This window comes from Helobdella robusta (genome assembly GCF_000326865.2).
Source record: "Helobdella robusta unplaced genomic scaffold HELROscaffold_34, whole genome shotgun sequence".
NCBI lineage: Eukaryota > Metazoa > Annelida > Clitellata > Rhynchobdellida > Glossiphoniidae > Helobdella > Helobdella robusta.
In genome coordinates, this window is record NW_008704659.1 from 1,137,296 (window position 1) to 1,165,138 (window position 27,843).

A 27,843-nucleotide genomic window follows, 5' to 3' on the forward strand; every position below is an offset into this window, starting at 1 on the left:
TGTACGAGAATCTTTAAAAGTATCTTTATTTATTTTATGATTCTACTTTGTTCAATAAGATACTGTTTGATACTGTATTCTCAATTGACCGGTCAATCAACAAATGAATCAATCAATTAACCACTGAATCTTTTTGGTTGTGTATTCGTGTGTGTGGTTACAAAGTTAATCTGCGGCCAGTGTGTGGTTGTGGTGTGTGTGGTTGTGTGTTATACGTACACGAAACACGTTGTAAATACAGAATCATACACGTATGTAGATAAATTGGGCCACAATTATACTTGAAAACTAGGTAACATGAGTTATCCCAACAGCAAAAGTGAACAAATATTGAACTGCTAATGATTAATTTAAGGTTTACAATGAGACAAAAATTTTTATTCCATTACATAAAGTAAAAATAAATTTACTAGAAATTCAAAAATAGTAAAGTATAAAATTACACAAAGTTGTAAAATAATTAGGTAAATTTTTGATAAATACTTCTATATACATATGGTTACTACTTCAATTAAACGGTAGAGTAAAAATTATTGAAAAGCATTGTCAATCAGATAAGCTAGAAACGTTGAAAAAATTGAGATTGAATGTTATGTGTTGGATGTATTTAAAGATTCCTAAGTAACTTTTCAAACAATTTAAAGTAGAAAATGATTAGATATATTTATATTAAGTACATTCTGGTTAGTTTTGATTGAAATAGTTGTTGAATAGAACGTTTAAGTTTGTAGTTGACGTCAGCATTGTCAAATTCCTTTGTAAGCACGTAGTTCATTCTTCGTCAAAAGAGTTAATGACAAGGACAAAGAATCATATTAAGTTTTAAACATTCCACACAATACTTTCATAGAATTTTTAAAATTAATTTGTTGACATTGTTTTTGGAAAACTTGACGAAACAACATTGAAACTTGAAGAAACAACATTATTGTTAATATTGCCTATACAAAACAGTAATAAAAGTAGTAGTAGTGGTAGCAGCAGTAGTTGTAGTAGCAGCATCATTAGTAGTAGTAGTAAATCATGGTCAGTTTATTATTTGCCGAACAATCTCACACATCATAAAATATTTTTTGTTTTTACAACTGTTAATTAAAACAAAACTTAACTCTTATATACATTATAAATCATATATGGTAACGATTGAAACACAGTCATTTTACGACTTACTATTTTTATTGGTGGTAAAAATAGCAGGGTATTCTTAAAATGCCCAACAGTTCATCAAAGCCATCCAAACGTGTTCTTTATCGAAGATTTAACCGGCTAATAAATTGATCGGTTTATTGGCTTATTCTTTGTCTTTGTTTAATAAACTGCATTAGTGTTACTCAATTTTATTACAGGAGTTGTAATTTAATATATGTTGTTAAAAACCTTTGCTCTGATTCTCTTTCTAAATCTCATTGCCGTCTTCACGGGTATATATACCTATAGCTAGATGATTTGAGTCGTTAACGAATTGGGTCGTTAGTAAATTTTTAACGGAACTTATGTTAATTATTATTCAAATTTATCGGTGCAATACGGTTTAAAATAGGTGATTAATTATTGAAATAGTTAAATTTTTAAAAAATATTTAAATTTTTTTAAATGAAAAATCAATGGCAACCAATAAGAAAATAATAAGATGTGAGCACTCAGGCGCAGTCAATAAAGCAGTTAGTAAAGATATCTATTATAATTAATTTAATCTCATGTATCTAATTGATTATTTGCAGTAATTAGTCTATAATATTTGGTAAAAATAATACTTTAATATAATAAAACATTAATTAAATTTTTTTAATTCCTAGAAGTATGAATTAAAAGTGAAAATCGGCCACAAAGCAGCAAAGAGGCAGAAACCCACGCCCCAGGGTTTTACGCACGATTGGGTGGTTTTCGTAGAGTCGGTAGATGTCAAAAGTAAGGGCAAAAACATCGCAAACCAGCAACAAAGTGGCCAAAAATGGAACCTAGAAGCAGTTGTGGAAAAAGTGAAGTTCCATCTACATCCATCTTTTCACAATCCGTTAAGAGGTAAGTAATTGTGGGACTACTATTGTAAAATTTTAAATCGAAACATTAATAATTGAGAAATTATTGTCATTATCATATTAACTTATAATTTTCTTAATTTCAAAATGTTTAAAAGTTATTTATTATTATTGTTATAACAGTCTGTTACAAGGAGCCCTACAAAGTGGTAGAGTCCGGATATGCAGGGTTCACCTTCCCAATCGAGATACATCTAAGGAATGACGGATATCCCAAATCTATAAGATTCGAGTACACTCTGTTTTTGGGAGTTAAAGATTGGGTGGAGTATGATAGAACTGAACTGGTCCTTTTTGAAAATCCCAGTGTCCGCTTTTACGAGAAATTGCTAAAAGCAACAACGGTCAGTATTTGGTTATCTATGCCCGGTTATATTTTATTCAAATTTATTTGATATTGGTCAAATTTGAAATAATAATTAGATTTGAAATTTCTGATTTAATTAACACAATATTTTATCTTAAACAGGGTTATAACGATGACGACAGCCATGAAAAATACGACAATGTATACAATACAGTTGCAACTACCGCTACATCTGTTGCTGCTGCTGCAGTTAACAGCCGCAACAACTACAAAAACGTCAACTACACTAACACTAACAACAACATTGATAACTGCAAAAACATCTACGTTCATAATGAGCCGCAGGTAGCAAAACCGGCTCACATAGTGAGTAAATTCATTCTCTAAAAACTATCAATTTTATTTGATAATTTTTTAAATTAAAAAATAATATTTTCTCATTAAATAATAATATATGTATAATTAGTGCTACATTTAGTATAATTGCTTAAAATTAACAATATAATAGCTACAATTTTTCTAATGAAAGGCAAAGAAAACAATGCCAAGATCAAAGAAACGAATTTGGGACGACGACGACGACGATGATTTCAACATCAGCTACAGCAACCACAATAAAAAAAACCCTCCTCTAAACGCACATATGAAAAGCAGCAGGGCAAAAAGTAGCAAAAATATGAATAATAATAAATACGTAGATGACGAAAACGACGATGATGTCATCATTTTACCGTGTAATCCCACAATCGCTACCACCACAGTTAAAGTGTTAGAACCAAAAAAGAAACCAGGCAGACCAAAGAAAATGACCAAAATGGTTGAAAAACCCATCGAAGTCCACAATGTTCCGAATCAATTTTTAGACATTAAAAAACAACCACAACAACAGCTAATGCAATCACATCAGCAACAACTACAACATCAACAGTTGCAACAAATTCCTCATTATCAACAACAAATACAACATCATCAGCAACATCCACAACGGGAAACGCAACATCATCAGCAGCAAATACCACAACATCAGCAACAAATACAACAACATCAGCATCAAATACAACAACATCTTCATCAACAACAACATTCGCAACAACAACAACAAATTCAACAACAACAAATTCAACAACAACAAATTCAACAACAAATCCAACAACAACGAAAGAAACAAGACTTTCAGTCCGAACCAAAAAACATCATCAACAACAACGACAACATTAAAATAGACTGCAATAAGCCCATTACATTAAGAAACGCAAAAACAATGAGTAACGTAGAGCCAACGAAACGAACCAAGAGAACAAACCTAAAAGGCAAAAAATTACCGGAAACCAAAGCCGAAACTAACGCGAAAAATCATCAAAACGAGATCGCTCACAAGCCAGTTGCTAAAACCAGCGCCGAAGTTAAATTTTCCACAGAAATCCCAAAAAATTTTAATTTTGATAAAATTGAAATCAAAACCAAAGAATCAGCAACCAGTAATAACAACATAAACAACAACAACAAAGATAAAAATACGGACAACAAAATCAGCAGCAACGACCTTGCCGCAAAGCCGAAACCAACAGCATTTCAGCTATACCTAGCCAAGCAGTTGAGTGAAAAAAATAACATTGAAGAGGACAGCACGCTGAATAACACACTCAATAAGAATTCATTCGTCAGCGTCAAATTCAATCCACAATCTACATCCACCCCAATAAGATCGCATCTCAAAATCAACCAACCACAACATAATATTACGACCACGAACGCTACTGCTACTACTACCACTACTACTACTACTTTTGTTACTTCTATTACTACCAATAACATTGCTAATACATTAAGGACAACAACTACATCTGTCATGCCAAAACTAGAATACATTCCTAAGCCTGTCTCATCTACAATAACAAATTCAATAACATCAACAATAGCGACATCAACTACGGCGGCAGCAGTAACGACAGCAGCAACAGCGACAACAGCAGTAGCCGCGACAACAACGGCGACGAGCAAGCCACGCGTGCGAATAAAGTACAAACCCCCGGTTAAAATAGAATCAACGTTGGAAGACAGTGACCTGAAAGTCTACATACCTGAAGACATGACTCACGCGCAGTACATCCTGCAAATCAAGCAGGAAAACTTGCGCGTTCAGGAACAACAAAAACTTCTGCAACAAAAAATAGACCAACAGCAACGTATACAAGAAGAGCAGCAAGAGCAACTAAAACTCCTACTGCAACAACAACAACGCATACAAGAAGAAATGAAGCAACAACTACTACGTCAAAAACAGCAACTATCTTTGCAAGAACCACCTCTGCAGCAACAACAGTCTCTGCAACAACAGTCTCTACAACAACAGTCTCTACAACAACAGTCTCTACAACAACAGTCTCTACAACAACAGTCTCTACAACAACAGTCTCTACAACAACAGTCTCTACAACAACAGTCACTGCAACAACAATCTTTGCAACAACAACCTCTGCAACAACAAACCCAGCAACAACAAACTCAGCAACAACAGCAATTGTTTCACAATCAACAACATATACAACAAAAACCTGTATCGAAATCTGTACAACAACCTCCTTTGGTACAACAACCACCTCTACAACAACAACCACATATGCAGCATCATTTTATAGAGCAGCAACAGCAACAATTACAACAATGTATAACCAAACAACAACTTCTTCATCTAGAACAACAACAACAGCAGTTTCTATTGAAACGACAGTTGGAAGAACAAGAAGAACAACTGCGTAAAAATTGTCTAAAAGACCAACAACTAATACAACATCGACCACTAACGCAACAACAACGTTTACCAGACATTCATCACCAACATCATCATCAACATTATCCGCAACTAGAAAATGAACCTCAACATCAACAACATATACAATGCCATCAACAACTACTTGATTACCCTCATCAACTTCAACAACAACAGCCACAGCAACTACAGAGGCCACAACTTCAACGACTGCAACAACTACGACAAGAAGAAACCATTAATAGATACATATTTTAATCAATCAACCAATCACTTATATAGCGCAATACTCTTACCTAAACTCACAAAAACTGACAGTAACTTGATGTTTTTAAATGGCTTTTAGCAAAGCAACAACTAATGCAATTCATTAAAATAAGAACGTGAATTCATGCATATTATATGCTTATGTGAAATGTATGGGTGAATATATATATATATTTAACGAAATGGACAATGCTATTGATGCAATGTTTAAAATTTTTAAATAGAATTTATTTTTAGTTTTTAATTATTAAATATAAATTCACTTTTAATAGTTTTTCCACGTAAACAGTTGTCACGTAATTAATAAAATAATATTTTTATTTATTTGTGTTTAATCAAGTTTGTACGAAAAATAAGAAAGAATAATTTTAAATTAATTTTCATAATTTTTTTAATTGTCAAGATGGAACCGGGATTATTGGTGCTTGTTTTCTGTTTCTTGAAAATACTTTTCTAAAATTTTAAAAATTTAATTAATTTTTAATTTTTCATTATAGACAATTGTAATATTATCAATAATTCTATTACTTATTGATATTATATATTTTATTTGATATTATTCTGATATTTGCATCACATTTTATTTTATTTGAATATTTAAAAAAAAATAAGTTGAAAAAGAATCTTTTTTTGAGTATTTAAATTTTAAAACATCCCACTTTAAAACTTAAATCAAACAGTTCAATATAAACTATAAAGTTTGGTTAACGTTACTGTTTGGTTTTTAAAAATTAAAGAAACCTTTGATGATTTATTAATTTATTTGCTAAGTAATTAATACAACACACCGACAGCACATTAAATTAAATTGCACCTGTACTGTATATTATATATATAAATAAATTATTCATTATTGTTATTCATTTATTTATTTATTTATATTATTATTATGAATTATAATTGTTAAGGACCCCTCAATGTACTTGGTGAAAGGCATATTGATCATGGACAATGATGGTAACAGACTCTTCGCTAGGGTTAGAAGGAAAATAATAAAAAAATAATATTACTACTGGTGTTATTACATAAAATATCTAATTAGTTAATTAATTAATTAGTTTTACATTTAATTAATTAATTAATTACATGTTCGCCAATTGATTAAATATTCAAGATATAAAATGTCAAAAAATAATTTAACATACTTTTTTTTTAAACTAGTATTATGATTCCTTATTTCCAACTGTTAAAGAGCAGAAAGTCTTTGAGAAGAGCCTTTTCAGTAAGACTCACAAGACGAATGGTTATAATATTTCTATTATTAATAATAATTAATTATATTATTAAATATTTCTATCGTTGTTTGATAAAAATAATGTTTGATATACTGATTAATTAATTAGTTGATTGATTGATTGATTCATCCATTCATCCATACATTTATTCAATAATATATTTGTTTTATTATATAATATTATTTTTATTATATTTTAATATATTATATTATAATTAAAATAATATTTCTCTCTCCCCTTTTCAAACAGCCGAGATATTGATGTTGGAAGGACTCATCTGCATATACAGGAGTAGTGTCGACCTACTCTTTTATGTCATAGGATCTGCACAGGAAAACGAAGTAACCTAAATCACATACACACACACACACAGACAAACACACACACACACACACACACGTGATGATCTGGATCTCTTTACATTCAATTTCAGTCACTACAACATCAGTGTCAGCCAGCTTGAGCATTACACCACTGAGCCACTTAAATTATTATCTTTATTATCATTATTATTATTATAATAATAATTATTATTATAACTCATACAGTTAATCTTGGTAAGTGTACTAAACTGCATTCACGAGAGTATCAGTACACTGCTACGTAAGAACGTTGAAAAGCGAGCTCTGCTTGATAACATGGACGGAGTATTCCTGGCCATTGATGAGATATGTGACTCTGGGTTAGTGTGTGTGTGTGCGTGGTGTGTGTGTTTGTACGTGTTTTTTATGCGTGTGCGCGCGTGTGTGTACGCGCGCGCGCGTGTGTGTGTGGTGCTAGTCGTGTTATATTGCCAATGGTAGTTCTAGAATATCGATGATGATATTGACAATACAATGATAAAGATGAAACGGTTGATAACTTAATTATCACATATTTAACGGCAAATAGTTACTCGCCGCTCAACCCAACTGTTACTTAATACTTTATTTCGTATTTTTACTTCTTTCCGCATTTAGTACTTTTACTTCTTTCAATTTACTCTTAGTCTGATACTTGAATGCGACCCAGCCATAGTTTCACAGAGGGCCTGCTTCAGAATGGATGATTTACCATTGGGAGAACAAACTATTGCATCTGTTAGTATAGTGTACACACGCATACACACACATACGCACACACGCACGCACACATTCACACACACGCACGCCCAAGCAAACAAACACACTTAAGTATATACATCCATATTTACACACAGTGTTCACAAAATTTTTGTTTCATGAATTTGTATCTTTTTTTAGAAAGTTTAATAATGTTTTAGTTAATAATGATTACAATAGAAATTATTATTAATGGTAATTTATTTTAGTTTGATGATTTTTTTATTTTATTTAAAAAGAATAATTAAAATGTTTTGTTGCATGTACAACAGGATAGAGTTTTGTTGAGTTTGTGTTCGATGGTTCTTAAAATAAGCAAATTTAAGTGTAGGAAAAGAAATATTCAAAGTTCAAAAGTCAATTAATTAAATAATTTGATTAATTAAATGATTAATAAATAAATTAATTATGTATATTAATTAATTCTTTACTATTTTTATTTACGACTTATTCACCATCAATGTATTAAGCTGGTATCTGGAAAGTTGAAGGTTGATCAATCAATAATATTAATAATTATAATTATTATTATATTTAATAATTATCATTTTTGTTATTTTTATTATTATTCCTACTATCATAATAAAGCTTATAATTATTATGGGCTTGTACATAATTCTCAATATAAAATCAGCCTAATTTACAACCAATCAGATTAATTTTTTCTGATTATTATTATTACTTTATTTTTGTAACTCCTTGCTACCTGTATCTCAATCTGGTTTCAGACCTGCTCACAGTACTGAAACCTCTTTACTCAAAATACATAACGATATTCTTCTCTCTAGTGACAATAGTAATCTTACTTTTCTTCTCTTCTTCTTGCTCTTGACTTTTCCTCTGCTTTTGATACTGTTGATCATACTATTCTCTTGAGGCTGCTAGATCATTCTTCTAATGCTACTGATTCTTGTTTATTTTGGTTTTCTTCTTATCAATGTAATCGTTTTTAGTAGTAGTGGCAGTGTTTATTTATATTGTTCTTCTGCCATTTGGTGTTGGTTAATTGCGTTACCTTTTTCAACAGAAATTTTCAGTTTTTTAATATATTATTTTAGACAACATATAATAACAATAATAATAACTACTCTTATATTACTAAATTAATTAAAAACTCTTTTCAGGTCATCCAATCGGCCAAGGATCAAATAAAATGGCCTCTTTTGAAATAAATATCATTCCTGATTTACTGATTCATTATATTCCTTACATATTTTTATAATTTTTGCATGTGATTATTAATAAATATAATTGTTATTAATTATTAGTGTTACAATATTATTGTTACAAGATTTAAACTGACTGTCTGTTGTATGACTATGTACGTTGTTGTCACATACTGTTACATGCTATATATCATTAACTGTTTGTTTTTGTTATTTATTTGCATATCTTTCGTTCTTTATTTCGTTGCTTATTCTGAATTTACTTACTAGATTTTATTTAAAGGCAAAAATTTACTCCCAAAAATTATTAGTAAAACTTACCAAATAATAAAATTGGATTATAATAAAGTTTTATATTTATAAATAAATACGCCATCAACATAGATGTAGAAACTCAGTTTTTTCATCTTCTATGGTCATCATTGACCGTGATTTTCAAATATAGTATCTGGATGGGCGTATATACCTACGCAAGTATCCACGCTAGAAGTGCCCAAATTTTTAGAACCTCAACAGAAGCAAAACAATTTTCTATTTCATGATGGTGGTACGAATAGTTTACTTTACGCTGAAGAAATTGAAGATTTATATATATAATATACATGTAGGTATATACATGATCATTAGATACTGGTTAAGACTGCAAAACGGCGAAATTCCGATAAACAGAATCTACCTAAGAAGACCTTTTATTCCAAACGATTTTGAACATTAAATCATAACTGCCAGATTAAAACATTGTCCATTAATTAACCTTACCAATAAAATTAATTATCCATTAATAAAGGATTAATTTTCACAATCCAGTGGGTTTAAGAACATGCAGTGGAAATATGTTCTAAAATGAACATGACCAACCGCATTTCAGCATCTTTAGCAACGATAATAATAATATTATTATTATAAAAAATTATGAGTAGGAAAAAAAACCTGAATTCATACGTGACAATGAAAAACCATGATGATAAAACAATAATTATAATTATTATTATTAATAGTAGCATTAGTATTCAACAATGCGATTGTGGTGGCGATAAAAAATAATATATATATATATATATATATATATATATATATATATATATATATTAAAATTAAAATATTCTAATGCTTCCGAAAAACAAACTGAGAGAAAGTCGTACACATTCACGTATGAATTTTTAGAAAAGATATTAATACATACATACCTACATTTGTATAATATGTATATAAAAATATTATATTCCGTAATATATATATATATATACATATATATATATACATATTGTATGTATGTGAACATATGAATATGTATATATATATATTGCAAACATACATACAAACATGTACATAAGCAAATGCTCTAACTTGAAATGAAATATCCACACACACACACAAACAAAAAATATACGTACATAGGCGCCTGTACAAACATACATTTGTATAAAAAGAAATATTTATACAAACGGTGCTGTTTGTACATCGATCAATATACAATGCTATACAAAAAAGTACAATACAAGCGATACACCCATGGTATAATTATACATACATTTGTATTATATACATGTACTGTACATACACACGCACACTTCTCTATGTAAGTATGAATGCATGCATTTATACACATATATATACATATAAGATATGAGGAAATACGCCCGTACAGTTAATTAAATCAAATAATTTAACCAAATGCTTGCACGGGGCAAAAAATGCATACACAAGTGTACAAGTGAGCATTCGGACTCAACCACATCTTATACATTACAAAAGTACACACACACACACACATACATCACACACATCTATGTACACACTCGTCTGTATAGAAGTTTGCAATGTAATGTAAGCGTACAGTGTCATACAGATACACAAACACACATACGTACGTAAGCCATACTATGCGTGCATCACATTTTTATTAATTAATTAATTGACCAATTAATTAATTAACCAATTAATCAAATAACCAATTAATTAACCAATTAATTGGATAAATAAATTCATAAATAACAGCTTACGAGACAAATCATTTAACTAAAACGAATCAGTCCATTAAGAAAATATAGTAGTAATAATAACAACAACAACAACAACAATAATAATAATAGTAATAATATTTATTCATACGATAAAATAAAAATTATTCCATTATTTTATCAATTCATATATTTTTAATTTTAAGTTCATAAAATCTAACGATTAATATTTATAAAATTTAAAAAAAAATGAGAGAAGAAATGAATGAATGAATGAAACAAGATATAATCATCATCATCATTATCATCATCGTCAATTCAATTCAGTCTTTACTCTCAGATACGTGGGGCGATGTTTTCTGTTCATCAGGGTGCAGTGCTGCATCGGGGGGGGGGGGATTCAAATGATTTTATAATTTTTATAACAATTTAATGTATATTTTTCATCTAAACATAAGCAACACAAATTAATACCCTCCTTCAATCACATAGTATTTTAATGAATATTAAAATGGATCTCGTTCCTTATGTACAATCATACAAATCACGAAATTAATTAATCCCAGCAATCATGACAGATCTATCTATTGAAGAACTGCCAAAAATTTATAGACCAACTATATAAAAGGTTGCAATAAAAATTCTTTAAAATAAGTCATCATCGGGTGGGATTGACAGGCAGTCAGAGAGTTAGTCACGCAAAATCCTCATAAACAAACATACACACACACATACAGATAGTACAGACACACGCATACTTTCATCTCTGGGTTTTCCCGTGCCAAAAATACTGGCATTCTTTTCAGATCTGTACCACAGTGTTTATAGGGGTCTTTCACGGTTCTCGGTAGCAGTTGCAACTTTGGTCTGGCACGCTGACTCTGTGAAAAATGAAAAATCAGAGATAAAAATTATTTCGTTCATTCATTTAGCTAATTTATTTGTAATTATCAATTAAATAATGCTGTCAGAGATAGTGTTAGGTTATTTAAAATACAATTGTCTGAAGTAGTCTAAACAGAATGAACATTTACAACTATGAGCAAGCTAATTTTAAAAGGGACCATGAATAGAAAAACTGCAACATAAATAAAATTTTCTGGCACTCCCTACCTCCTTCGCTTATATTCCATTTTGTCATTGTTATTGTCTATTATTTGTTACATGTGAGCGAGACTATCAGATTATAATATAAATCCTAATTTTATCTCATTTACCTCACGATGAGTAAATGAATCACAAAGAGAAATATATTTGAAAATATATAAAAAAAGAACTTTTGAAAAAAGTTAATGACAGTTAATGAAATGCAGTGTGGGTTTATGCCTGGTAGGGGAACGGTGGATGCGTTGTTTATGGTGAGAATGTTGCAGGAGAATTATAGAAAGAAGAAACCAAGATTGTACATGTGTTTTGTGGATCTAGAAAAGGCTTTTGATCGAGTACCGAGGAAGGTCATTGAATGAGTGTTGACGAAGAAAGGAGTGAATGAGAGACTTGTTAAAGCTGTGATGCAGCTGTATGAAAGGGCAAAGACAAAGGTGAGGGTTGGAAGGGGGGTGTCGGACGCTTTTAGTGTTAAGGTAGGAGTGCATCAAGGATCAGTCTTATCACCGTTTCTGTTTGCAATTGTGATGGATGTTGTGTGTGGAAACATAATGGAGGGGTTGTTATTTGAGATTTTGTATGCAGATGATTTAGTCTTGATGGCTGATAGCATGGAAGAATTGCAGTTAAAATTTGACAGATGGAAAAGTGTTATTGAAAAGAAAGGGTTAAAAGTTAATATTGGTAAGACGAAGATAATGGTGAGTGGGGAAGGTGGGGAGCGAGTGATAAGTAAAATAGACCCCTGTGGGGTATGTGACAGAAGAGTGAAGGCTAACTCGGTATTGTGTATAGGATGTCAGAAATGGGTGCATAAGAGATGTAGTGGTGTGAGGGGGGCACTGAAAAAGGTGGAAAGCACGTTCAAATGTAAGAAATGTGTTCATGGTGTGATTAATAGGACGGACGCAAGGACGGGGTTGAGTGGTGGTATTGAAAGAGTGGAAAGCTTTGTTGGGATAAGCTGAATGCGGATGGAGGATGTTTGAGCGCAGTTACGGCTAGAGTTCGTGTGGGATGGATGAAATTTAGGGAACTGGGTGGGGTATTGTGTGGAAAGAAATGGTCAGTGAAGATGAAAGGGAGGGTATATAAAGCATGTGTGAGAGCAGCGATGGTATATGGTGGTGAAACTTGGGTGTTGAAGAGAGAGGAGGAAAGTGTACTGCAGAGGGCTGAAATAGCTATGGGGAGGATGATGTGTGGGGTTAAAGTGAAGGATAGGAGTAGTACAGAGCTGATGTCAATGATGGGACTGAATGAGGACATTGTGACATTGATAAGGAGATCGAGATTGCGGTGGTATGGACATGTGTTGAGAAGGGATGAAAGGGTCGAGATTAGGCGAGCGTTGGAGTTCGAGGTTGAAGGAGTGGTAGGAAGGGGTTGTCCGCGATTGGGATGGAGAGAGCAGGTGGAGAAGGACAGGGTGAAAGCGGGGTTGCGTGATACTGAGGCGAGTGACAGATTTGGATGGCGTTGAGGAGTATTTCGGTTTCATCATAGGTAGCCAAACGGCAACCCCCGATCTCGGGGAAAATGCCGTCTAAACGTGTGTTGTTGTTGTTTTGAAAAAAATAGGAAAAACAAACCAGGAGATAATTCTCGTAGGGTGGACTCTATGGGCCCTTTGTTTTCGCTATCTTTCCTGGCTCTGTTGTTGTAATCATTTCGTCGACCGCCTCCCGACCATCCACTTTCATTCCTTCCATAGCCACCACCGGGACCACCGCCTCGCCTGTTCTGCTGTTGCTGCTGTGACTGGTGGTATCTATCCTGGTTCTGTTGCTGCTGCGGCTGAGGCTGGTAGCCGCCACCCCGACCACTTCTGTTGTAACCGCCACCTGGTGAGATTGTGGAATAGTATTTGTTGCACTATCCAATTTCATATCGAAATACAAGTTAAGATACAAAAATACAATAGATGGTATGGTATAAATGGATAGTATAAATGAATCCAAAATGAAGTGATGGGTAGAGAAATGAATGATGGGTAAATTGATAAAAAAATGGACAGATAGTTAGATGGATGGATAAATAGATGGAAAAACTCGATGGATAAAAATTTAGATGGATGGATATATGGATGGATATATAGATAGGCAGATGTGCATATGGACAGACAGTACCTTCTCTATTTTGTCGATTTCCTCCATAAGAACCATCCCCTCCATAGAATGAACTCCCATCATTTCTAGGCCCCGGACCTCCCCCTCGTCCACCAGGGCCACCTCTCCCTCTGCTACCTGCAAGTGAACATCTCAAAACATGACGCTCTTTTCAATACACACACACAAATCAACACACACACACACACAAATCCACAACACACACACACATGTGCATATTTGTGAAATTTATTTATATTAACATACATTTCACTTAACTATCCTTAACTATAATTCTAGTTTTGCATTTGTACACTTAACCATACTGTACCAACCTCTGAATGAAAAAGAAGCTTCATTAAGGATGGAATAAGATGAAACAAAATAAAAATAATATGAAATAAATTTTAGAAAAATAACAAAAAGCAACAAGTTTTCCATAACTTGTATGTCAAAAAACCAAATAAGAAACTATTTAAGAATGAAATGAAGGCAGACAAAGAAAGATTGTCCTAAAATATCAAATAGGATATTATACTGTAACAAAAATCTAATAAAAAAAATAAGATCACTAGCAACAATAATAACAACAACAACAATAATAATAATAATAATAATAAATAAATACCGTCATATCCTCCCCGGCCTCCCTGAGCTCCACCACGACCTCGATTGCCCTGATCTGACCTACGACCTTCGGCCACATCGACTCGCAAGTATTTGTCTATGAAGAGCTGTTGTTAGTTGAATGAATGAATGAGTGAATAAATGATGGTGATAAACTGAAGAAATGTTGCTGATTTTATTAAATTAATTAAATTTATTAATTCATTATTTTATTAAGTTAAATAAATTTTACGGGCTAAAATGTTTTTCAGGTCTTTGCTTATTTCATTTAAAGACCTCATTTCATTTTTGTTTGGCATTAATAAGTTCAGAATTTTTTTCTAGTAAGATTTCATTTTTGTACCATTATTCTTGGTGCTGTTCTATTAACAACATTCCAACATTGAGATGTAGAACTGTTTCAAGATAACAACAAACAAACATTAAACTATTATTAATAACATCACCAACACTACTAGTTAGTTAGCAATGTCGGCCAAGCTTAATCAAACAGTTCAGCTAAACTGATTTCATTCCTTAAATAGTTTTATTAGTTTTATAACTTTGTTAGATCTAGATATTTTTAAACGTATTAATGATGATAATGATGACGTCCTACCTCGAGATGATAATTAATTAATTATCATTAACAGATTATTAATTAATTAATTATGATGATAATTATTGGTGAGTCATTGTTAACAATAATTCGTTTCATGGCACTATAGAAATCTCAGCATGTAATTATTAACTTTTTACAAAATCTCCCATTTAAGAAATCATTCTGAAATAAGCCAATAAACATTTGCCACTACTTTACTTCCATGATTGTAGAAACCATTTGACTAACAACTTTTAAAAAATAACAACAGCAACTGCAACAACAATAATTTGATGAAAAAAAATGCTCACAGCTTTGTCAAACGAAAGAGCCTCAATGAGTGATGACTTGTCTGCAAACTCGACATACGCAAAACCTTTAAAATGAAAAGTTTGAGGTCCAATTTAATCAAACATTTGAAATTAGAAATCAGAATTTGTTAAAAAATACAAGAAAAAATTGAATTAAAAATTCATAGATGATCAAAATTTGCAAATTATTTGAACTTTTAAATCTAAATTCAGCCAAATTTATTCATTATTAAACTATCAAACAAAAAATCAGTAAACTAAATAAATTTCTCAAGTACTGAAAAACAATTATTGTATGGTTATTAAAACACAAAGACTTTAACATTGTAGCATTATAGAAAGATAGTATTTTTAAATAAACTAATCTCTTCATTTTTTGAAAAATTTCAGTAATGGATTTAATTGTACTAACAAACAAAACTAACATGGAAAACTAAAACATTATTTTATTTACACACAAGAATTGGGCATAATAATTACCTTTAAATTTGTCTGTTTCTCGATCTCGAACAAGTCTTACTGATTTGATCTGAATTAGCATAATGAAGGTATTGAATAAAGGTCTTGGCATATTTAGAATGTCACATAAAAAAGTCATGTAAAATTGATTTCAATTTAATGAAATGAATAATTAAAATTAAATAAATTAAACTAAAAGTTAGCAAACAAACCGATAGATTTTTAAACATTAATTCAACATCTCCCTGCACGATGCCAGGAGGTAGGTTGCCTACGTAAGCAGTGAACGGACCATCATCTGGTATTGGTCTGTGTTGTTGTGGTTGCTGGTGATTGGGGCCACCACTACTTCTGTAGCCACCTCTGCTGCCGCCACCGCCACGACCGTCGAAACCAACATTGAAATCGTCATAGCTATAGTTGAAAAATTAATGTTTGTAAAAAATAAAATAAAACGAAGAAACTACTAAAAAAGCATGCATATAAAATCAAATATGCTATAATTATACATAAAACATAAAAAATATGAATCCAAGAAAAGCAAATGATAAAATAGCAATGAATTGTTATGAAAAAGTGGTTGGAGACATCAAAGATGAAAACACTGATGCCTAAACGAAGTGATTAGAGAGGCACTCATTCAGATGGCTATTTTAATTTATCAAATTATTTCATTGCATGCCAGCAGGTCAGAATCCATTTCATTTCATAACTCAGTAGCAGTACAACAGTGCAGTACATACATAAGCCTCGTGCACATATTATCACAAAATTTAATCAAATTAAACTAATACGTTCGTGCTAATCGGCCGAAAATGAAAAAAAAATTAAAATGGAAAGTTTGTAAAAAAACTTACTTTTTGAATGAAGTATCGCGATAATGCTCATCCATAATTAACAATATCAAGAAACAAATCACTGCGCATGCACCAAGCAATTTTCCTGTTAAGTTCAAAACCGAAGACACATAATTGTCATCCAAAATTATGAAGAATCTTTCCTCAGAAAAATTTAACTTTACAGAAATTTTTTTTTCTTCATTTACTTCACATTTTGAAAAGTTTAATTCATTAAACAATTAAGCAACAATTTTTAAAAGCCAAAAAATTAACAGTAGCAAGCACTTTGACCGAAGGACTTTATCTAGCGAACGTTGTTAAGTACTCAGGGTTTCAAAATTATACAATTTCACGTTACTGTATATCAAAAATGTTGTGACTTCCATTACCAAATAGTACATTTTTCTGTTCAGGACATTGAAAACTGCAAGAATTTACCAAAAAATTATCGGCCTAATGTACTATATCAGCTCCACATTACAAAAATGTTAACTGTAAAGGCCCGTTCAGTTATACAGTGATGACTATTCAGTCGATTTAGGTTACTATACATTGAAAAATGTCAGGATCTCCATTACTAAATTATACATTTCCATGCTGAGACGATCGAGTAGCACACGAATCTAGTAAAATTTACCAGCTTAATTCACTATAAGGTTTATCAATGTGTACTAAACAAGCGATATAGTTCAAAATGAACAGTAAAAGGCATCTTTTATTAAATAAACGGATAAATATAGAAAAAATGCATTCAGATATCGAAATGTTTCACATTTTGAAATTAATAATTTCACATCATAACTTCCAAAAAAATTGTAAACTAAAACAAACAACTAACACAATCCAACCCACCATATAACATCTATAAATATTGAAATATAGCATACATAAATATAATACTGGGCCTTAAGAAACTATTGGTGGTTCAGAACAAAAAAAAGTAAAGTTGAATGAAAAAGCAAAATAAAATAGGGAGAAATAATTTCATCCAAGTACAAATTAACAAACACACGACACCAATGAATGAGTAAATACCAATTTAATACGATACAATACAAGCTACAAAGAACGTATTAAACAGTAAAATAAATTAAAACACACCAAACAAATAAAGGATAAAATACACTTTGATATACTACTGAATATATATATATATATATATATATATACACACACACACAAACGCACACACGCACGTATATGTATAAATTGTAAATGATATAAATGCGTATTCATGTAGTTGTAATGATATAAGAAAAATTATAAAAATTGACATGAAATTATTTGAAAATAAATTATTTCTCCGTCAAAACTCGTCATGCCTGTTGAAAAGATCTCCATAGTCTGTAGCCTGACTGCCAACGAAGAGGTCAAACTTGTTCAACATTTCACTTTTGGATAAGTGTTTGTCCTGTAGATATTCATAAAAAAAATTATTAAAATTTAACACTTTTGTTTTATAAAACAATAATATTTTTTTTTAAATACTTTTTTCTAAAGAATCACAATTCATAAAGTTCTTTGAAAAAAATGTTATTAGGTCTTGTAAACAAACCAACTAAAACACATAAAATGCACTAAGAATAATTAAAGAACAATTATGAATGGAATTTTAAAATTATAATCGATATAAAGATAAATAAATAAATAATAAAATAAATAACAAATGAAGAAAAAAAATAAAAAATGACCATGTCTTCATCAGCTTCTTTAAAAAGGTGATCAGTCTCTTCATTAACTTGGTTCCACTCCTCACTCATCAGCCAGCTTTTAACCTCCTCCCTGTCCATTTTGCCATCTTTATTCTTATCGAGGTTCTCGATGAAATTTTGTTTCTCGGATTCTATCCACTCAGCGTTGCTCTCCTCGGTGTCTTCATCTTCGCTGTTCTCAATGTCCATATCGTCTGGCGGCCAGTAATTTTATTTCAGATCAATTAAATTAAATTAATTATATTTAAATATTATATTAATAATGTGGACGCTTTGTTTATTCACTTGCATAGCCCAATAACCATTGAAAAAGTTTCTCACCGATAAACTCTTGCAGGTCAACCAGTCCATCCTTATTTGCATCAATCTCCTCTAGGGTTTCCTGTGTTTGTAAAAATTGATCAGTTGGTCAATCAGTTGGTTGGTCGGTCATTTGGTCGGTCAGTCAATATGTCAGTTAGCCCATAGTCAATCAATCTACACAATGATTTCATTTACTAAAGGTAAAGACCAATTATTAACGATAACATCTGCCACATTGAAAAAAAACAAAAAAAAACCAGGAAAATAATTTCCTCATCAACAACCTCGGCCACAACATCCTCCATCTCCTTGACAGACTCCGGGAACATGAAGGCTGAAAATTCTGATCTGCTGAGTAGAGAGTCTTGATCAAAATCTGCAGCCCTCCATCTTTTCTGGTCTTTCTTTATCAGCTCATGAAGTTTTTCATCCGGGTTTGAGTCAACTTGAAGAAAAAAAAAACAAGTAGGAAATAAAAATGTCCAATTCTTCATGGATTAACATTTTATTTTCATGTTAATTGTCTAGTATAATTGTTCATTAATTAAAAAATTTGAATAGCAATTCGCCTCAGTTTGATCATCACAGTTAGATAAGGATGCAATGATGGAGGCAAAAATAGAAAGAGCAATTGAATGCTATTGAAGTATCACAACACATAATTGAAAGTCAACAGACTAAGGCTATATATGATAAAGAAAATATGCAAGTACATAAAAAATAACTAGATAAAAGAATTAGGCAAGCAGATAAACAAATAAATAAATAAACAAATAAAATATGAAAATTTTTTAAAAATAACAAAAAGCACAAACTAGACTCTCTGGTTCCATAGCTGAAGAATTCATACTCCTCCCACGTCATACTATTCTCTTGTTTGGGATTTATTTCATCCCACTTTTTGTCAGCATCCTTGCTGGCATCCTGATTTTGGATCTTTCTAATCCACGTCTGCATCTCATCTTCTGAGATCAAACCATCGCCATCTGTGTCGATCTTGTCAAAGAGAATGCTGTGTGTTTGTTTGACTTTTCAAATGTTTTTATGAGTGTGTGTGAGAAAACAGAGAGAGAGAGAGAGAGAGAGAGAGAGAGAGAGAGAGAGAGAGAGAGAGAGAGAGAGAGAGAGAGAGAGAGAGAGAGAAAGAGAGAGAGAGTGTGTGTGTGTGAGTGCATTAAAAATGCTAACATTTTCAGCCAACAAAAAAAACTGAATTAAAAATAATCTAACTAAATATATCAGCCCTAAAATAGAAGATAACATAACAAATAGTTAAATTGTTGAAAAGATATTTTTGACAACACATTGAACTAACAAGAGAGTTATAAAATGTGTTCTAATTACAAAAGCAAGCAAAGAATAAAAAGTGATATGAAGGAGAGCACGTACGCTAATTTTTCTTTGCTTTCTTCAGGAGTTAGATCATCGAATTCGTCTGCTTCCTCTTCCCCCAAGAAGGCATCGTGATCGTATTCTGCATTGTGCTCATCGTCATTCTCAAAATGAACCTCATCACTGAATGGCTGATGAGAAAACAAAGAAATTTATTTGTTAAAAGCTTTTGACAATAATTTATTTTTAGTAATAATAAATTAAGCATGAAAATTAATGAATAAATAATAAAAAATATATCTAAAAAGCAAAAATGATTTACAAATAATCACCAATCAATAGAAAGTGAAAGTTAAAAAAGTTGAAAGCTGCTCACAAATTAATGTCAACTGACATTTTCACCAAAAAGAATGTTTATAAAATAAAATTTACTAAAAAAAATCTACTGTAATAAGATTACCACCTTAGCAGTAGAACTTAATAAAAAAATCAACTGCCATTTTATTTGTTGTAACAACCTACTAAACTTATAAATATATTGATTGACAAATAATACATAGGAGATATGACAGATGTATTTATTCTAGAGAAGTTTGTATCATTGAGTAAGGTTCAATAAATTATTGAGTACTTAGTTTTAAACTGAAAAGATTGCTAACTAGATTTTATCTGAAAAATTTCACAAAAATATTGAAAGTATTTAAATTTTTAAAAATTAAAAATTGAAATAAAATGTAAATTAACACAATACATAGAGAATTATTATAATATAATATATATACTATACACCAGAAAATTATTTCAGAATATTATTATAATAAAATTATAATATAATTATAAAAATGAAACATTGACACTGACCCTAACAGTCACCCGGTTAGATTTCGGTATTGACAATGAGTTGGCAATGCAGATGGTGATGAAGAAGAAGATGGAAACAAGCCAGGATGACATTGTCAGAGATTTTTCTTTTATCACTTATTTTATTAAAAATATTATTATATAAGTAAAAATGGAGAATTGGCAATCAATTCCACAAATTATAAAAATTTAAAATCTTTTATTAGATTTATTAATCAAAAATTTGATTAAATTCAGGCTTTCAAAAACTTATGAGCAATAGTTTTTAGACGGTTAAAAGTGAATCACAGTGGCTGCGTTGTTTTTGCAAGAAATAATTACATACAAAATTTTAACGTACTGCCATATACTTAGTATATGTAGTAGTATATTACAAAGTACTTTCCATACTTGGAGTGTACTTAATAATACATTTGTTGTACATGATAAAAAGAATGCACAGTACTTAGTATGTATGTATTGCCTAGTCAATTTCCACCAATTGTTATTTTTACTTGAAGAACATCATTGACATTAATTACATAATTACACAAACATCATTCAAAATAACTTTTCTTAAAACTTTGAAGATAACAGTAAAATGTTTGACCTCCCAACCAGCCTACTAATCAATCAATTTATATTCATATATAACCCACAGTTGCTTAGCGATGGACCACGGCATCATTCACTGGCCTTTGGGTTTATCTTTGTCATTTTATTTTTATTGCCAGTTAATATAATGTTAAAAAGACTCAGTGGGCTATAAAGAAAGGCGTTCTAGATCGTACGCAGTAAGGAAAAAGCTCGAGATTAAAGATAGACACAGGCGATCAGCTGAGTGGTTAGAAGATTTTAATTAAAGGATATGATGCAAAATCAGGAAGACAAGAGAAGTGCGTGAAAAATATGATTGATGGTTATAATCACAAACCAAGTAACATAATATCAACTCTTAAATATACTGAAATATCATTTAAAACGATAGTTTTGAATGATTCAATATTATATTTTTCATATATGTGTGAGCGTGTGTTTGAGTGTGTGTGTGTTCGTGTGTATGTGTGTGTGTGTCCGTGAGGTGTGTGAAGGTGGGGACACATAATTAATTAATAATTAAGTGTTGAACTTTGACCCGTCAGTATGTGTGTAATACACTGTGTATGCGTGTATGCATGTATGTGTGTGCGTGTTATTGTGTGTTAGTGTTTGCCCAAACACTTTAAAGTCACTGTTTGAAAAGAAAAATAGGCCAAAGTATTAATTTATACATTTTCACATGCATGCCATCAGACACACACAAACGCACGCGCAAACACTCACACACACATACATACACGCAAGAATTTACATAAAAATATACATACATTTTTTTTGTGTTTATGTAAAAGTTTGTGTGTGGTGTGTATGTATGTAAACAGTGGAACTTCCATGTGGTTGTGGACACCATCCCTACATCAGCTCATGTTTGTCTATCTGCCTCTGTTATCCTTATGAATATTAATCAGGCTAGCTGCCTTCACGCACACATACGCACGCACGCACTCACAAACACACGCACACACATAAATATGCGTTTATGTATATATGTATATAAATGTATATATAATTATATATATATATATTACATATTTGTGTATGAAATGCGTCCCATACAACACAAATTACGTAATTTTTATTCATTGCAATAGTTCATCGTTATTTTGCTTCTGGGCGAACGCAAGATCTTTCGAGTATAATTAAGTGTTCAAGCATTTGCCGAGATGTCTGGGTATGTATAACGACTCAAACATACAAATACACACGAAACAAACATAAATATATGCCCAACAATTTAATCGCTATACATGAGCAATGAATATAAACTCAAAAAGGAAACCAATCCAGAAACATACTTTAAAGTTTTCGGAAACTCTCAACCTAAATCAACAGCATAAACGTATAACTACTAACAAAGACATATAAACAAAAACACAAAAGTATAAACACGTACATAAACATATAAACACAGACAGAGACAGAAAAAAAATAGAAGCACACAGAAACCACAAGTCATCAAGGAGTTAAGCCCTGCCTGACAATGAGTTGTTTGCGATACCGGAATCATTTGACAAACTTGTGTGTATTTAAATATGTTTGTGTTTGTTTGTGTATGTATGATTGTATGTAAGTGTTTTTGTAACACAAATGCATTTACGTTTAAAAAAATATGAAACAATTTCTAATAGATTTTACATCTGTAAAGATTTGACATGACAGCAGGCGTTATTTTATTTCCAGTGACTAGGCTCGATAAATTTTTCAAATTTTCAATTACTAAATAAAATTTTCGCAAAATTTTTTCTATCTACAAACAGTTTCGGCTAACATTACAATTTGCAGAGATATCTTCCACACGGAGCACTAGAATAGGAGCAAAAAGTACAAAGAAACATTTAATTCTAAATGCATGTATAAACATGCTCACATGTGCACGTGTATGTATGAATATGTTTTGTTTGGTGTGTTTAAGAAAGAGGATTTCACATGTGAGTGTGTGTGCTACTCTGTTTATTATGCTAATAATTGTGATGTTATGATAATTGCGGGTGTGCAAGCGTAACATGTACATGATAGAATGTATAAATAGGTTAGCGTGGTCATTGTTGTAACAAATTACAATGAGGTGAGTACATAAAATGGACGGCTGCGAATGCATAAATTATAATTTTTAATGCTGGTCAGACTGTCCTATTAAACTGACATGCAAATTAGAATGCCTGCTTCAACACGTGTTCACGTGTGTTGTCTGAATTATTAGGTTGGTGCAAATATAATGTCGGTTTTATGTTATTAATGTTTTGACTTTAGTTAAGCAATTGAAATCTCGAAATAATTTCTTTTTGAGAAAAAAAATAATTTTATTCATACAAAATTGTTCACGGTTGTATGTATGTGCAGTGAATGTGTGTACGTGTGATGTGTGAGAATATATATGTACAAGTATTTATTTAAACAAAAATATGTGTGTGTGTGAATGTACATTCAACTTTAAGCTGTGGTTTAGTGTACGCACATGTGTGTACGTGCTACGTGCATGCAAATGTATGCATGTGAGTTTGCCTACAAGCCCCGCTAGCTGTGTGACCAAACAATGGACTATTTATATACATACATTCATACATACATACATTCATACATACATACATACATACATACATACATACATACATACATACATACATACATACATGCATACATACATACATACACACACAAATCACACATGTATTTGTATATACAAATATGTATATATATATATAAATACATGGTGTATATATGAGTATTCCTGTGTATAAAGGTAAATAGTAAAATCGTATTTCATTACAAGTTGGACGCTCGATCAGTGCGGATTCCATTGTTTTATTTTGATTCTGTCGGGAAATTTTTGTAACTCTTCTTCTTATATTAGGTTTGCATTAAAATTTTCAGAAAAAATCTATATAAATAAAAATTAATTGATGTTCCTTTAATAGTATATTTATTTCTGTAATTTTTATGGAATTCATTTTGTTGAATCATTTTATGGAGTTCATTATTTGAAAGTAGCGAGTTTCTTATGCTTGTTTGGCGTTGAGTTGAGAGTTCAAACACGCAATGAAAACGATGACGACCGCGAACCTCACGCGAAACATAATATACGTTTATAATCTACACAAATGTGCCTCTATATAAATAATTTTACGTTACATGCCTATTGAATATTTTTGATTACATACGAATCAAAATATACATATAATATTTAATTATAGGAATGTAATTATATGTTTGCTTATGGTTCACCGTCACATGTACTCCGTGCGTGCATTTGTAATTTGCACTGATGGAGAATTTTCAATTAATGAAGTTGTAATGCAACGTTACATCATCTTTAATGGTAAATTATTTCAAAATAAAATATGATATTTTTTAATTTTATACCGCTATAAATTAAAATAACCGACAGATTCATACGTAGATATTCGGATTCGACCGGATGGATCGATTAGTTTCGATTGTAACCGGAGCAGCGAGAACCAGATCTCGAAACGACGATGACTTCGCGGATAGGTTGAGTTCCCGCTACACCGTCGTCTTCCTCATCCTCTTCGCCATCTTGGTCTCCATGGGTCAGTACGTCAGGAACCCGATCACCTGCTGGGCGCCGAAACACTTCCACGACAGCCACACCAAGTTCACGACGAACTATTGCTGGGTCAAGGACACCTACTACCTTCCGTGGGACAGTGTTGGTTCTTCTTTTGTTTGAAACACTTTTTCCTCTTTGTTATTTACTTACTATTGATTATCTAAAATACACCGTTTTGAAAAATTTTGTTGTGTATTAGGTATGTTTTTTAAGTATTACCTAAACCAGAAACGGCGAAATCTCAATTCAATAATTATTATCTGAACTATTATAGTATTTAAACAAATTATTTTAAATTTATAATACATTTCCAGTACAATCGATAAAATTGAATAACTTAACTCAACCAACCTTCAACTCTCGCCAACTGAACAGAACGTAAAGAACGACGAATCTCACTATGAGCCCCGACAGCGGATAGCTTACTACCAATGGATCCCATTCATCCTGCTGGGCATGGCCGTCTGCTTCTTCTTCCCCTCCCTCGTCTGGCACGGGTTCAACACGAAAAGTGGCGTCGATGCAGACAGCATCCTGTCTGCTTCCCACAAACTGGAGAGGATCGATTCGTACGATTCGAAGAAGAAGACGCTGAGAATCATCACAAAGCAGATTGACAGGTTTTTGAATAGCAGACAAATTGTTGACTTTAAATCTAGGGTCGGATGTTTCCTCTCAACTGTTTTCTGCCATTGTTGCGGAAGAAGGTCGGTTACATTTTGTTTCCATTTTTATGTTTCTTTTTAAAATTGTTTACGTATTTAAAATTATGAAAACCAACATTATAACTACATTAATTCAATATTTTGTTATTCAGGACAAGCAGTTACCTGGTCATCTTGTTTCTTATCTCGAAGGTCATCTACATCTTCAACGTCGTCTTCCAGTTGGTGGCACTGAGCTATGTTTTGAAAGCGAAGTTTCACAGTTTCGGAATCGACATGTTGTCTCGCTTCTTCAATCTTAAAAATGACTGGACCGAGGATAGTTTCGTGGCTTTCCCTAGGGTTACCCTCTGTGATTTCAGGATCAGGGGTCAAGATTTCGCCAACGTGCAGAACCACACCGTGCAATGCGTGCTCCCCGTTAACATGTACAACGAAAAGATTTTCCTCTTTCTGTGGTTCTGGATGTTCATCGTGGCTGCTGTCAGCGTCATCAACCTCCTAATTTGGATCGCTCGTATTCTGAGCAGAAGAGATAGGATGACGTTCATTAGGAACAGACTTTCATCAAAACTTCTCACAAATAAAGACAACGAACTCGTGAAGCATTTCGTCCTCGACTACTTGGGACAAGACGGCTGCTTCATTCTTCGTTTGGTGGCGCACAACACAAATCACGTGACTACTACTGAAATTATTAACGATCTTTGGGATAGCTGGTACGAGATGAAGTCCTCCAGTACTCCATCCACTTCACTGGGGTCCAGACACTTGTACCCGGAAATGGAGATGGACGACTTTAAACCACTGAAAGATATCAGATAGGTGGATAAATTGCATTCATCATTGCATTCGGAGAAATAAAAAAGCACATTTTAAATGATTTCATTTTAAATTACTGTTCTGTTTGTTCTCGCTGGTAAAAAAGTACTTGAACACTTCTTTTTAAAACATTCGTTAACAACCTTCATTTTTTAAACAGTTGAAACTCTTCATACAATTGTCGTTGGACCATCCTTTTAACGTTTATCATTTTGACTGGTAAAATTTTAACACTTATAGAATTAAGCGCTAATTAATGTTATGCACTGTAAAGTATTTATCTACCAAACATTTTATTTTGACTTTTCGTATGCTTGTAATTTTTAAACAATTCTAGGATCTTTATTGCCTTAGTATATGTAAAAATCTTTTAATATATATAAAGAAAGAGAGAGAGAGAAAGAAAGAGAGAGAGAGAAAGAGAGAGAGAGTGAAATCCTCAGTTAAACACATTTTAATTAACTAATTTTTCATGTTTTAAGTTTTTTAGCAAATTTTATAAACATTAACTGCTCTGGTAGATTGTTTATTATTGCGATTAATTAAAAATTTCTCTTACTATGTATTTTGTGTTGATTAATTAATTTATACACAATGCTAATTAATTTAGAATGTTATTTCAAGCTAAAATTTTAATTCGCCATGTAAATAATTTTCTTATTATTTATATAAAATGACAATGCCTTATTAAAAATTATTTAAAATGTTTTCTAAAATGACAAATAACCAATGTGTTTCTTAACTTTTTAGCTTCATTTTTAATAATTTTACGAGATTTTATTGATTGATTGATAAAAGCGCGTTTTTAAAATTAATTTATGTTATTTTATGATTGGTAAATAGTGCGTAACTTTTGTGTTGATATTTTCATTCATATGTGGTTTGTTGTCTTCGGCGGCAACATTCAACATTAAAATTATGTAAAAAAAACAAAGAGAGAGAGAGAGAGAAAGCAAAGCAGACAGACTAAAATGTGCAACAATGCCATACATCACATGATACCACAGGGTTTTTTAATTTTCCAATTTATTAGAATTAAAAATCAGACGAGTAAAATTTGTAAAAAAAATTGTCAAATACATCTTCCGTGCATGTGTGTGAAAGTTAATTTTGAAGTCTTAATAC

General features: G+C 31.7%; 4 protein-coding genes across 4 annotated transcripts; 3 read left to right on the forward strand and 1 right to left on the reverse strand.

The window, feature by feature from the left end:
* Nucleotides 1-2,155: 2,155 nt before the first annotated feature.
* Nucleotides 2,156-2,434, forward strand: HELRODRAFT_82992 (hypothetical protein; the record flags this gene model as incomplete). Its single annotated transcript, XM_009023030.1, has 1 exon — nucleotides 2,156-2,434. A coding segment is annotated over one exon (279 nt), but the record flags the coding sequence as incomplete, so codon positions are not given.
* Nucleotides 2,435-5,506: 3,072 nt separating this feature from the next.
* HELRODRAFT_113173 (hypothetical protein) lies at nucleotides 5,507-9,203 on the forward strand. Its single transcript, XM_009023031.1, has 8 exons — nucleotides 5,507-5,545; nucleotides 5,589-5,804; nucleotides 6,292-6,360; nucleotides 6,545-6,626; nucleotides 6,868-6,959; nucleotides 7,167-7,300; nucleotides 7,607-7,697; nucleotides 8,843-9,203. The coding sequence occupies exons 2-8, from the start codon at nucleotides 5,787-5,789 to the stop codon at nucleotides 8,888-8,890; spliced, it is 534 nt and encodes a 177-aa protein (XP_009021279.1). The 5' UTR covers nucleotides 5,507-5,545; nucleotides 5,589-5,786; the 3' UTR covers nucleotides 8,891-9,203.
* Nucleotides 9,204-11,168: 1,965 nt separating this feature from the next.
* Nucleotides 11,169-21,177, reverse strand: HELRODRAFT_175621 (hypothetical protein; the record flags this gene model as incomplete). Its single annotated transcript, XM_009023032.1, has 14 exons — nucleotides 11,169-11,224; nucleotides 11,604-11,653; nucleotide 11,726; nucleotides 13,545-13,796; nucleotides 14,082-14,198; nucleotides 14,689-14,794; nucleotides 16,250-16,451; nucleotides 18,190-18,287; nucleotides 18,568-18,782; nucleotides 18,874-18,970; nucleotides 19,176-19,336; nucleotides 19,707-19,903; nucleotides 20,281-20,414; nucleotides 21,085-21,177. The coding sequence occupies 14 exons, from the start codon at nucleotides 21,175-21,177 to the stop codon at nucleotides 11,169-11,171; spliced, it is 1,779 nt and encodes a 592-aa protein (XP_009021280.1).
* Nucleotides 21,178-24,441: 3,264 nt separating this feature from the next.
* On the forward strand, nucleotides 24,442-27,802 carry HELRODRAFT_185762 (hypothetical protein). The gene is made up of 5 exons (XM_009023033.1): nucleotides 24,442-24,514; nucleotides 25,049-25,330; nucleotides 25,607-25,938; nucleotides 26,049-27,208; nucleotides 27,317-27,802. Exons 2-4 carry the CDS (start codon nucleotides 25,079-25,081, stop codon nucleotides 26,719-26,721), a joined length of 1,257 nt encoding a protein of 418 aa, XP_009021281.1. The 5' UTR covers nucleotides 24,442-24,514; nucleotides 25,049-25,078; the 3' UTR covers nucleotides 26,722-27,208; nucleotides 27,317-27,802.
* The last annotated feature ends 41 nt before the right edge of the window (nucleotides 27,803-27,843 follow it).

What these genes read in the sequence shown, in the direction of transcription:
- HELRODRAFT_113173 (XM_009023031.1), top strand. An exon ending in GTAACAGACTCTTCGCTAGG is followed by an intron (nt 6,361 to 6,544) that starts GTTAGAAGGAAA and finishes TTTTTAAACTAG; the next exon opens with TATTATGATTCCTTATTTCC. An exon ending in GAGAACAAACTATTGCATCT is followed by an intron (nt 7,698 to 8,842) that starts GTTAGTATAGTG and finishes AACTCTTTTCAG; the next exon opens with GTCATCCAATCGGCCAAGGA.
- HELRODRAFT_185762 (XM_009023033.1), top strand. Translation starts at nt 25,079, where the DNA reads ATGGATCGATTAGTTTCGATTGTAACCGGAGCAGCGAGAACCAGATCT. An exon ending in ACTACCTTCCGTGGGACAGT is followed by an intron (nt 25,331 to 25,606) that starts GTTGGTTCTTCT and finishes CCAACTGAACAG; the next exon opens with AACGTAAAGAACGACGAATC. An exon ending in TGCCATTGTTGCGGAAGAAG is followed by an intron (nt 25,939 to 26,048) that starts GTCGGTTACATT and finishes TTTGTTATTCAG; the next exon opens with GACAAGCAGTTACCTGGTCA.